General features: G+C 40.2%; 3 protein-coding genes across 3 annotated transcripts; 2 read left to right on the top strand and 1 right to left on the bottom strand.

Annotated features, from left to right (window-relative positions):
• The first annotated feature begins 293 nt into the window (after positions 1–293).
• LOC106123404 (uncharacterized) lies at positions 294–7,765 on the top strand. Its single transcript, XM_013319692.1, has 9 exons — positions 294–1,817; positions 2,329–2,470; positions 2,627–2,755; positions 2,984–3,187; positions 3,403–3,543; positions 3,637–3,692; positions 3,785–3,894; positions 4,179–4,239; positions 6,640–7,765. Exons 1-9 carry the CDS (start codon positions 295–297, stop codon positions 7,763–7,765), a joined length of 3,492 nt encoding a protein of 1,163 aa, XP_013175146.1. The 5' UTR covers position 294.
• A 654-nt stretch (positions 7,766–8,419) lies between these two features.
• On the top strand, positions 8,420–10,483 carry LOC106124136 (transmembrane protein 136). The gene is made up of 4 exons (XM_013320608.1): positions 8,420–8,739; positions 9,054–9,282; positions 9,570–9,807; positions 10,320–10,483. The coding sequence occupies exons 1-4, from the start codon at positions 8,529–8,531 to the stop codon at positions 10,383–10,385; spliced, it is 744 nt and encodes a 247-aa protein (XP_013176062.1). The 5' UTR covers positions 8,420–8,528; the 3' UTR covers positions 10,386–10,483.
• LOC106124147 (RNA-binding protein 7) lies at positions 10,387–11,645 on the bottom strand. The gene is made up of 2 exons (XM_013320619.1): positions 11,385–11,645; positions 10,387–11,316 (listed from the first exon to the last, which is right to left on the bottom strand). The coding sequence occupies exons 1-2, from the start codon at positions 11,469–11,471 to the stop codon at positions 10,783–10,785; spliced, it is 621 nt and encodes a 206-aa protein (XP_013176073.1). The 5' UTR covers positions 11,472–11,645; the 3' UTR covers positions 10,387–10,782.
• Between the last annotated feature and the right edge of the window lie 130 nt (positions 11,646–11,775).

Raw genomic sequence — 11,775 nt, 5'->3', positions numbered from 1 at the left:
ATATTCTACATCTATTTATACATCTAAACATTCATATTTTTATATTAGTAAGACTTATTACGGACCTTGATCAAGGCTGAACACCTTCCTCTTAGATTTTACGATACGAGGCATAAAAGTTTCGTTCATTGTGAAGACGCGGTTAGGCAGTATGTGCGTGTAATAGGGGTCGTGTTAGACCGCCATCGATTCGATCGGTCAGAGACGGCGTGGCTTACCGTCCGATCATTAACCCAGTTGAACGGCGCTGTGCGGCGCGGGCGGGCACGCGGTCCCTGCCGGCAGTCGCGCGCCATGCAGCTGCCGGGCACGCCGCCGCCGCCACCGCTTGCCCCGCTTTGGGACCGCGTGCTGAGGGCGCGCGCGCTGCCACCCGACCTCGACGTCGATCTGCTCTATGTCGCTATCAGAGACCGCCTCGTACACCCTGAATGGGAAGTGCGTCTTCACGCCCTCAGAGTACTCGCCGACCTTCTACCGCTGTCGGGAAACGCTCTCTCCTTTCCTTTCGATCAAGTCATCGACAATTTGGGACACGGCTCTCCAAACGTAAGGAAAGCTGCCTTGGACGCTCTTAAAGTTTTTTGCACATACTGCGAAGATACAGAATGCGCTGCTAGTGCTATTATAGATAAATGTTCTTATAATAACATCAGACCCCTTTCCTCGGGCTTTGATACGAAGGTAAACGTTATAACTGGTTTAGTTCTATCGATTCCGTCTGTGATGGCTATCCTCAAACGTAGAAACCCGGGTCTAGACATGTTTCCAGTTTTCAATATTTTAGGGGATAAACTTTTTGAATCCTTACACAGAGATGTCGCCCTGCGCTCTCTTATGAAACTTCGGAGAATCTGTGGACCTCGAGATTACATGTTGGCCTTTTCAAGACTGGATCCCAAGGTGCAGGAAAAATTTCGTGTACTCTGCGATAAGTTCGACGAAGATTCTCTCGATGTGTACTACGCTCCTAGAAGAAGCTACGGCAATCGTAATTCACAACATACGAAAATGAATCATAACTTTAACAATAATAATTTCAAAGCCCCTATACGTTTCCCTTCCGATTCTTCGTCAGAGGAATCTTACGCAATGCCCTATTATACGAACAATTATGGAAAGGTAATAATAGAGACGGAAATAAAGTTCGACTCTGATACGGCTATCACTATGACCGTGCTGGAACAAAACGAGACTGAGTCAGAGAAAAACACGGGGAGCGATGACGATGATAGCATCGACCGCAATATGTTAAAGTATAGCGATGACGAATCAGAAGATTCCGATGTTGTTGTTAAGAAAGTGAGGTTCGGCGGAGAGAGCGTTAAAATCCGAACACCTGACAGCGATAATATAACTAGTGAAGAAGACACCAATCATAATTCCACGATGCGGGAAAAAAGCATCGATGTTGTTTTACCGACTACCCCAAATATTATTAATAAAATGAACGAAATCAAACGAGAAACAGTTGACCGAGAATTCCGAACGAATTCTAAAAAGAGTGCGATACCACTGCCTGTGATTCATAATCGAACACGCAAACAGAACGATCTGATTAATAATAACACAATCAAATCAAAGTCAAAATCACTAAGCGAGTTATACGATTATTTCAACAAGAAAACTGACGGAGAAAATGCAAAATCTAGGGATACATCTAAATTTGCATTGACATTATCTGAAGTGCGATCACCTGAGAAAATACCAAGTCCTGTGGAAACGCACAAGGAAGTGGAGGTGCTTCACAATCTTCAGCGCAGTCCTTCGGTCTCTCCAAGAAGACAACAAACTAGAGTACATATAGAAAAAGATGGGTGAGTAACAAACACACATAAGTTAGTTATAACTCGGGGTAGAGTAAACAATGTTATCAAATAATCGAACATACAGGGTCATTAGAAGTCCTACCTCAACGTCGAATTTCTTCAAGCTACATCCGAAATGATTAAAAGCATGTTTTTATCATGGTGTTAAAAATACAAACGTTGATTTTACACCAAATTGCTTTATTCTCGCAATGGATGTCATCGTACCATTACGTAGGTAACTACTTACAAACATAAAAGCAATCAGGCTAGATACTTTAAGCAATTTACTAGTCAAATCTGCGTAACTCGCATCCTTTGACCCAGCACAATCTATTCGAGCGTGGGCTGCTAGAATTAGATACGAGGTCTGTTTTGTCTCCATGGAATTACAGTATAAAATAACTATAGTATTACACAGGAAATTATTATGGCTATTACCGCATTGAATATTTGCGTTAGTTATTTAGACGTTAACACAAGTCAGTAAAAAATTACTTATGAGGAGAATATGGCGTAGGTTCGTGCTTAACTTGGTGGCTACGTCCCCGCCCGAGTCACTCTTACTGTCGCCCCGCGCTGCGTCCCCGCTGCGCCGCCGCTACGACTGGGAGGAGCTGGATATAGTGCCACCACACGTCTGCGATCAGCTTCACAATACGGTGAGTTTAAAATCTTAAGATAGATGCGACATGGCCAATAACACGAAGATGTTTTGATGTACCGACATTAGTACCAAACTGCTACCGCACCTCAAACACGCATACGTTAGTAGATTTTTGATATCATGTGTATTGTTATAAATGTTACCTTGTTAGGAGAACTGGATAGCGGCGGTACGGGCGGCGGATCAGCTACACAGCGCGCTCCTGGAGGCAGGTAGCGTGCGTAGAGCTGAGCCCGCCGCCTTATCTTTAGTCCAGCACATGTGGGCGCTGAGCGACGCGGTCAGTTACCTTCTTATGTAATACTTCGTAGATATTGTAAAGTTTCAAATTATTAGTCCTTGGTACATTTAGCAGAGATTCAATCAATTTGCTATTTAATGTTACGGTTAATGCTTGAAGCAAATTATTTTTCAGATTCGAGTATAACTTTACGTCATTTCCGTTGTAAGAGCTCTGTAGATATATAATCAATCCATTGTCTTGATGAAGTCTTCTGTTTGAGTGCAGGTGCCAGCTACGCGGGCGCCGGCAGAGGGCGCGGTATGTGCCTTAGTACGCGGCGTTAGCAGCTCATGCGCGCGGCAGCTACTCCCAGCGTTAATAACGCGAATAGCCCGCGATCCGCCGCCTGCAGCATTACCGCATGCATTGCTGCAGCGACTCGCGCTGCACCATCTCATTGACCTTATATTCGATTCTGATATGATTGGGGTGAGTCTCAAAAAAACTTCAACAAGAACCAAATATATAATTCATTGCACTGTTTGGCTTTGTAAATCCTCATTTTGATCTTCAAAGTGGAGTTAGTCTGACCTTATGACTACTAAGTTGAATAACCTGTTGTAAGGTAATTTCCATTGTGTACTTGTCACAATGGAATGTAGAGTTCGTATCTAGAGATATTTAAGCTGGGTAATAATGTATAGTTGCGCGATGGTAAGCAAGCGGAGTCAGCGCAACTGCGCGCGGCGTTGTGCCTGGCGCGTGCTGCAGGACCGGCCGCCGTAATGGCAGCTGTACGACGTCGTTTGGCCGGCTCCATGCGCGCGGATGCATTTTGTCGACAGGTAAGACACTACTGAGGTTATGTTAATTTGCGAACTTAAGATCTTAATTTAAATTAATTACTTTTAATTTATGAAAAACATTTTTACTTACAGCTTCGCGAAAGACTGAATAAGCCCATTGAAAATATTCGACCCAGTCACTTCAGCAGGTAAGAATTCAATTATATTCAATTAAGGAAAGGTCTACTATTAAAAATCATTAAGTAAATATAATTAAATGATATAAATTAAACTTGTGCAGAAGTTCCCAACTACCGGTACCCACGAGACGTGCCCGGTCGACCCCACCCGCAGCGCCGCCGACTAAACCACGGCGTTTACGACCCCTGCCAGACTCAGCTCCATTGCCTGGTAAGCTACATTATCACGCATTATATTTATCTAAATAAATTGTTGAACATTTCAACCTGATATGAAACTGTCCTGATGAATTCTCGATCGAATAAATACTGTATACATGTTTTCAAATATCTTGGCGGCTCAAGGCCAATAACATGCTGCGCAGTGTTCCCCGCATTAATTTTACGCCACGCTACCTGTAACACAATGTTCCGCGAAGCGACTCTCATGATGTTCCGAGCCACCAATAAAAATATGAGAACTTCTATACCAGGATAACTTATTAATTGTTTCAGGTGTTACACAAGGCAGAGATGTAATAATGAAGCCTCTGTCCCCAATTGAATTAAGCGATAAGTATGTTTTTGTTGTTCTTAATTAATTTCAAAGTTCACGTTATTTATGCATCATTAACTAGTTACTTTTATTAAAATAGAGAAAATTACCTAGTCCGATAGATAAATGTTATCGCGAATCAAAAACTAAACTTTCGTTAAACCCCGGATTAACTATTCGTTAACAAGCCTGATAAACCGTGATTGTGTTAATCACCATTTATATTGAATAAAATCAAGTACATGCTTGAAATTGAAACGTGGAGTAACAACATATTCTTTATACCTGGAACGTGACTTAAATATATTTGTGCATGTATCTTTATGAACCATTAAATGTGGGCTTCTCGTAGGGTTGTCACCTTTCATTACACCTAACACTGGCGAGAAAGACGACGCCCACCCTAATCCTTAGCGCGATTTCTAAAGACATGTTTCATACCAACAACTCTCGATATCATCAACGTTAACATAGCCCGAATATGCACTATGCAACCTTAAATATTCGCGTCAAACCACGAGAGGCCGGTCTACGCTTAAAAGCAATAATTTATACCAATGATGTGAATTGTCGTAACATTTACAGCGTAGACCGACCTTGATACAATGAGAACTAATTCAGCTGACATAGTAGACATAGTAGAAGTGGGTGTTGTTCACAACCGGAATATGTCATAACTAATAAAATATCTATGTCTGAGATTATTCATACATGATAGAAGTGATAGAGTACATTACCATGTATGATAATAATTTTAAATGCATAAAAATCTCAATAATGTACAATGATTGAATGTGTGAATTAAAATTATTGTAAATTCCAGTATACAATTCTATAGACATCGAAATGTAAAATGCTAATCACTGTCAACAATAGGTGTCAGCCCCAATTTAATCGATATAACCACATGACTATTTAATGGAATACGAAAATGTTTAAGGCGAATTGAGTCAAGTCTTTCAAAGAAAAGACTTGACTGAAGGTTAAGAAAGGGCTAAAGTTTGGACGTAGCGTTACGTAGCAACGCTACGCAATAGATACTTAAGGGCAAAAATTAAACTTTGTCCTTTGCCACGCCTTAACAGATCCATGAATAGACTTCCGATCATACAAAGACTGTGAGATTTTTGGGGAGCAATAGGTGGCACTGGTAGCTTCTCACTATTTGCTCCAATAAAAACGAAACCACATGTGCAAATTGCATTGACTTAAAGAGGTCAGTAGGTCGCTAATCCAGACGTTTGGGTTTTTACAACGGTTTATTCGCTATTAATACAATGTGATGTTAATCTGGACTGGCTACGGCAACGTATCAGGGGCTTATATTAGTATTTAGCACGCACGTATTAAAAAAACTAATAGACGGTAACACTAAATGTAATTGCGTGCCACCACTGACCTACATTTAAAAGTCGAAGTAACAGCTCGATTTCCATTGAGGGCGTTTGAATACGACCCATTTACTGCTATCGCCTGATCGTTCCACTTCAAACGGGCAAACATCAGCTAATAGATCTCGAATTGGGTTAGCGAGACGTTTAACGGCTAATAAACATCTACAAATTCATAGTATAAGTAACAATGACCCCCATTATATAATATGTTACCATATGCCCCATGGTCGTCGCCAGTTGATTATTTAGGCTAAGTCTAGGGAGGGGGTGGGGGGCTACTATTGATATAGTCTAATTGGGAGTAGTTTTTATGTCTATATATTTTATTTCTCTAGAGGGGCTACTGCCTGCCCCTCGCTACCTCCCTGGCGACGCCCATGGCATGCCCCAGATAGGACATTTTCTACAATTAAAAATGTGGTCATTTCTTGTGAAAACTAAACTACTCCTACTGTTTACCATTTTCCGATCAGTTAACATTTCAGTAATTTCTACAATAAACGTAAGCTTAGGAAGAAAATATTAAATAGGTTTTTTTTAAATTCGTACTAAAGTTATCAAACCAACGTTAGTTAAACTTGACATTAGCGATTTAGCAGTCGCATATCTGTAGTCAGGTTATTTGCATAATATGCAGGCGATAGCAGTAGTGGTGTTTGTAGTGAGTTCATCAACACGCCCACATAGAGCGATTGAATGCGGAGTAGACAGGGGGTGTCGAGTGGCCGGGGAGGTCGAGCCGCGTCAGTCAGTGTCAGTGAGTCAGTCGCGGAGGCGCCGCGGCCGCGGGCAGTGGGCATGCGACTTTGCTGCTGTTCCCACCGGCGGAATACCGCGTCCGTGCGGCCCGACCTCGTCGCCGACCTGCCCCCGCATACGCGGTAACACCCTCCTCAACTTAAACTATATTACACGATATAACTTGACGCAATAGGCCTACGCTCTCACGGAATACCTGACACTATTCGACCAAGGTTTTTAAATAAAAGATTGTCGTGCATAACTTTTGTTTTCTTTTCATTTCCAGAGACTCGAGCTCATTAACTAATACGGCTAATGAGAAAGAGACGACACCCACTGTCGCAACTCCAATCGAGAGTGAGGACAAACTTCCTGAAAATAAAGACGATGAAAAGGATGAAACTCAAGTAGCTCAGGAGGATAGTGTACCAACACCACCTAAGTCGCCTTCGCTACAAATCGAGGATGTATCAGATAAATCTACTCCTTCGCTTCGTAGCGAAAAAATAAAAACAGATGATCTACCCACAGATAGCGTCAAAGAAACGATTGAAGCACAAAAATCTAGTGTCGAAACCATTGAATCTATAGAGCTCGAACAACTCAGTGGCAAATCTTCAGTTGTTTCCAAAAGTAAAAGTGAACCTTCAAGCCCAATAAAAAGTGCTAGGTTAACGCCGGAATTGGCCCGCGAAAGCAGCGGGAGACGATCTTTAGGTGAGCGGGATGTACGAACTGCGCTCGCTGAATGTATTATGCCAGCGCGACACGAAGACTGGGAGGCTATCGTGACCGGTTTGATAGAAACAGAACAAATGGCTATGGATATAACGGCGCGCGCTCCCGCCAGCAGCTGGCGGGCGGCGACCCGCGCCGCGGCCACACATGTACGTTCGCTGCGGTCTAAAGTGGCCAGGGCGGCGTGTTCTACTCTCGGAGCTCTGTTCGAACATCGTGGGCGCACGCTTGACCCAGAGCTAGACGAAGCGACAGGAGCGCTGCTAGAGCGCTGCGCTGACGTGAACAGGTTCTTACGAGCGGATGCGACAAGTGCGTTGCGGCGTATTGCGTGCGGCGGCGTGGGAGCCCGCGCGGCTGTGGCACTGGCGCGGCGAGGCGCTGCGCATCGCGCGGGGCCTGTGCGAGCGGCGGCGGCGCAGGCCCTGGCGGCGTTGGTGCGGCACAACGGCGCGTCACCCATGCTGGACATGCCCGTGGAGCCTCGAACCCTATTGCTGCGCGCCACAGGGGAACTGTTGGGCGACGCGAGCGCGGAAGCCCGGGCGCACGCGAGGCACCTCTGGATCGCACTCGCCGAGGACTCACGGTTTCCTCAAATGTTAAAAGACGCTATGCCGCCAACTAGATATAGAGCGATAGAGAAATATGTTGATAAACTTCGTTGCCGGTAATATTGAGAGTAAATATCATATTTATCATTTTCGTTTAAACATTTTTTTTTTATAAATGAATGTCTTATAAATTTATTACAATGTAAATAATATATAAAACAAGTTCAAGATGTACAGAATCTCTCAACTGATGTTTAAGTAGCGTGAATTGTTTGAATTGTGCCTTATTTGTTTTTGATACAATTTATTTATTTTTTAAATCGCTCTGTGCTACAACGGAAACGCAAAAAGGGGAAAGAGATTTATTAAATGACTGAACTGTGCGAAAGGTATTTTTATAGCTGTAACATTTGTAAAAACATAAATAAATAAAATGTTTTACGATATGACGACAACTTATGTAATAAATACTCCATACCTTCCCGTACAGAAACTACACATAATAATGCTAAAATACCAATGCACTTTTTTTTGAGACCCTCCACACCACTCCCAAGCATTTTGCACTATTATTGCTACCACCACCAATAATATTTGCGATATTCATCTCTTTTCCAAGACTTTTTTTAAAATCAGCGACGCGACGTAACCTTTATTCCTTTATCGAATTGGGGATATCAGTGGAATTTATCTTTTACAAAAAAAGTCACGAGGCATAAACAAATATAGATTTGTTTTATATAAAACTTAAACTTATTCCATAATTTGACAAATACTAAATCCGTCATGTGATCACACGAAACCTACAAAATCAACCCACAACACACCCCCCAAATGAATACAAACTAAACATTTTAAATCCCAAATCCAACCGGTTCTACGAATGGAAGCAAAATCCGAACTATCAGCAACATCGTTGACGAAATTAATATCGTTCCTATTGTGGACCGGGCTATACCTTCATTTGGCGTTTGACTCGAAGCGCAGTCCAGAGTGGTGCTCGCGCGCGGTCACCTTGCTCCACGGCTCCGTGGCCGCGTGTGTAGGTCTAGCACAATGCAATATCAACCAACTAACGCGATGTTCTTTAACAAGTAAGTTTGCAATTAATGCCTCTAATTATATCACAAAAAGAAAATGAAAGACCTCACGGAGCTCTCTCAATATGGATTATCCATCTAGTCAATCTTTAGTATGATTTGATAATTGGAAAGTGCTGCTAGTGTACTGATTTTTTTAACCCTTATATATCAAATGTGTTGAAAACTGGAATTTAGGAGAGGTGGTGGATATCTTTTGTTCTGATTTGGAACTGGATTGTAAGCACCCATGTAGCAGTCTTATCAAGACAAAAAATCAAGCGCCTTACAGTTTAATTCCCTTATTTATTACTTAAGGAACTTTGCAGTGAGACTATCTTGGTGGCAATACGCTCTCATGTTTTGGTCGTGGGGCTACTTCACATTTGACTTCCTCTGGTGCTTGCTGTACTGGAGTAAGAGTTACACTATGCTCTGCCATCACCTGTGCTCGATCATCGCCATAAATATGTACCTTAGCATGGAGAACACTGGGTGTACATTTGCTTGCACCATTGCATTATTAGAGGTCACAAATCCCCTTTTACAAACAAGATGGTACGTATTCTATTCAAATCCTTATGAATAGCTTCCTTGAATCATTGTTTTTATGCGATGTCCACTTTCAAGGAATTATGATACCGGCGCAATGCCATGTTTTTTTATCCTGTTTTCTATATTACACTTGGCCTCAATAGTTATGCGATGAGTTGTACACTAAAATAACGCGCGATCTAACTTTTAAGAAGCAAGGTATACCCACTTCGAAGGACCCAAATTACGAATTGCTTCAAATGCTAATTGTGTATTTACTAATTTGACTTATTTTCTTATTATCTTAACAGGTTTCTTCGTGATGGGGGATATAATGAATCTTACTTGTATTACATGGTGGAAATAACATACCTAGTGTTGTTCCTATTGCTCCGAGGATGCCTTGGCACTTATCTGGTGTACAAAATATTGCTCTCCGACGTCTTTGGAATACACGAAAAAGTGATAACAGTCTCACTGTACTTAGTATCTTTAGCCTTCATATATGAAATCATGGGTTATGTTATGTACAAATATAGCAACAGAATCGTAAGTATGCTATTTTATTACATTTTTCAAAACCAGAAAAATTATTACAGATAAACGTTTGTATTCTTCAAATCTTACTAATATTATAAATCCGAATGTTCAGATAGATGGATATCTATCCATCCGGGTGGATGTTTGTTAGAAGGTATCCAGAACGTCTAAACGATTCTCGATGAAATTTGGCATACATATAGAGCATAGCCTGGAAGTCGCGGGCGACAGCTAATACTAAATATGTCAGACAAATTTATTTTAAAGGCTATAAAATTATGGGTACCATATAGTTAACCTTAAATTATTAACAATTACCTATTTTAATATATTAGGGATGCCATTCATTACACCAAAGATTGTTTACTAAAGAAACTCTGTGATTGGAGCATCTTCTAACATGGTTTTTGAGTTTACATTTTTTGCCTTGCTATAATCAACCAAACTAATTGTTGCGATTGACTTGTTGGCTACGCCTGGCATATAGAATGAACAATAAAAAACAATGTATTCTGTTTCAGGATGAATTTAAAAGTATAGGAGGAAATGAAATGGGAACAAAATTATCGGAACAGCAACAAGCTTAAATGCTTAAATAAAAATATTTTATTTAAATTTTCAATTGCACAAAAAGTACTTTGTCAATTATAGTTAAAAGAAAGTAAATAAAAAACAAAACTACTTCTTTTTTAAAATAAAATGTTACATCAAAATAGTAATTTTAAAATTACTTTTTAACAGTTAAAATTGTACCCAACATTTAATGTTTTCATAATAAAAATCCAATAAATGGTTTCTGATTGCAATATCGCTTTTCAGTATGTATTTTTACAATTCATTGCAAACAGTGATAAAAAATGAAATTTCATTTTTAGCTCATGTCATTTTACTGTTGCGTTTGAATTGTTATAAATATATTTTAGCTAAGTTTCTATCTACATTTTCTTGTAGAACTTCTAGTCTTAATTTATGTTATGCTAACTCTTAGTCTCTTCTATGATAACCACTATTCTTTTTATTATTCCGTCTGTCTCTCCATCGATTATTGTTTTGTTTACCTCGGCTTTTATAATTATCATTGTGTTTATCTTTCGGCTGAAAGACATCTTTCTTATGGCTTTTATCTTTAGAGTGATAAGGGTGATGTCTATGAGACCAATTACCCTGTAAACTAGCAATTGTTAATTTATCATTATAATCATTTCTTTGTACAGGATACTGAATCATATGCTGAGCTTCATCCATTAATCTTTCCGTCATATGTGTAAATTGATTTGCGATATTATGTTGATACATAAAATCTATAGTAGGCTCTAGACCGTAACTTCTTATCGGTGGAGGTAAAGGCACTACGCGACCTCGACTCTGCAAACTTAACGTCCGATGAAACAATGCTGTACCTCGAAACAATTGCAGTGCATAAGGTACAGACACTTCATGGCAGTACGTGATAAATGCAAAATTCTTTTGCCGCCCGTCTCTTTCTCTTGGTATTCGAACTTTTTCAAGTGGTCCCGCCTGCGAATTTCAAATAGTGTAAGAATTTGACTCAAAACATACAAATTACCATGATAATCTTATTTTACCTGTAAGAAAAGTTCATAAAGCAACTCTTCTGTAACTTGTTCGGATAGATTTCCACACCATAGAGTTTTATTGTCTTCTTCAATCATGATAGCAACAGAAGCAACTAACCTCAGAATTAACCTCGTAAAATATTGTGTCCCAAATGAGGTTTCCACATAAAGAATAGTGTGGTAATATTTCTATATGTTAAAAATAAACATTAACAATTAAAGTTAGTGAAATGTTAACTAAGTGAAAACAAACGTGTGTCAAAAGCAAAAGTGAACATCGCAAAGAGTAAAAGTATAAAATAGGTTTGACATTTGTATTAAAACTCAAAAAGTAAAGCAAACGCTTTGCTTTGTAAGATCTTATTATAGAAATGTTTTAGATATTTTGAAAGTAAATATT

The sequence above is a fragment of the Papilio xuthus genome, unplaced genomic scaffold (assembly GCF_000836235.2).
Source record: "Papilio xuthus unplaced genomic scaffold, Pxut_1.1 DF828952.1, whole genome shotgun sequence".
NCBI classification, from domain to species: Eukaryota; Metazoa; Arthropoda; class Insecta; order Lepidoptera; family Papilionidae; genus Papilio; species Papilio xuthus.
The sequence above is the reverse complement of the archived record's forward strand: the minus strand, read 5'-3'. Positions and strand labels throughout refer to the sequence as shown.

Excerpts from the sequence above, each read along its gene's own strand:
- LOC106123404 (XM_013319692.1), top strand. The coding sequence starts at position 295 with ATGCAGCTGCCGGGCACGCCGCCGCCGCCACCGCTTGCCCCGCTTTGG. Across the intron at positions 3,544-3,636 it reads CGGATGCATTTTGTCGACAG|CTTCGCGAAAGACTGAATAA; the intron begins GTAAGACACTAC and ends TTTTACTTACAG. Across the intron at positions 3,895-4,178 it reads AGACTCAGCTCCATTGCCTG|GTGTTACACAAGGCAGAGAT; the intron begins GTAAGCTACATT and ends TAATTGTTTCAG.
- LOC106124136 (XM_013320608.1), top strand. The coding sequence starts at position 8,529 with ATGGAAGCAAAATCCGAACTATCAGCAACATCGTTGACGAAATTAATA. Across the intron at positions 8,740-9,053 it reads AACGCGATGTTCTTTAACAA|TGAGACTATCTTGGTGGCAA; the intron begins GTAAGTTTGCAA and ends GGAACTTTGCAG. Across the intron at positions 9,283-9,569 it reads CCCCTTTTACAAACAAGATG|GTTTCTTCGTGATGGGGGAT; the intron begins GTACGTATTCTA and ends TTATCTTAACAG.
- LOC106124147 (XM_013320619.1), bottom strand. The coding sequence starts at position 11,471 with ATGATTGAAGAAGACAATAAAACTCTATGGTGTGGAAATCTATCCGAA. Across the intron at positions 11,317-11,384 it reads TTTATGAACTTTTCTTACAG|GCGGGACCACTTGAAAAAGT; the intron begins GTAAAATAAGAT and ends TGAAATTCGCAG.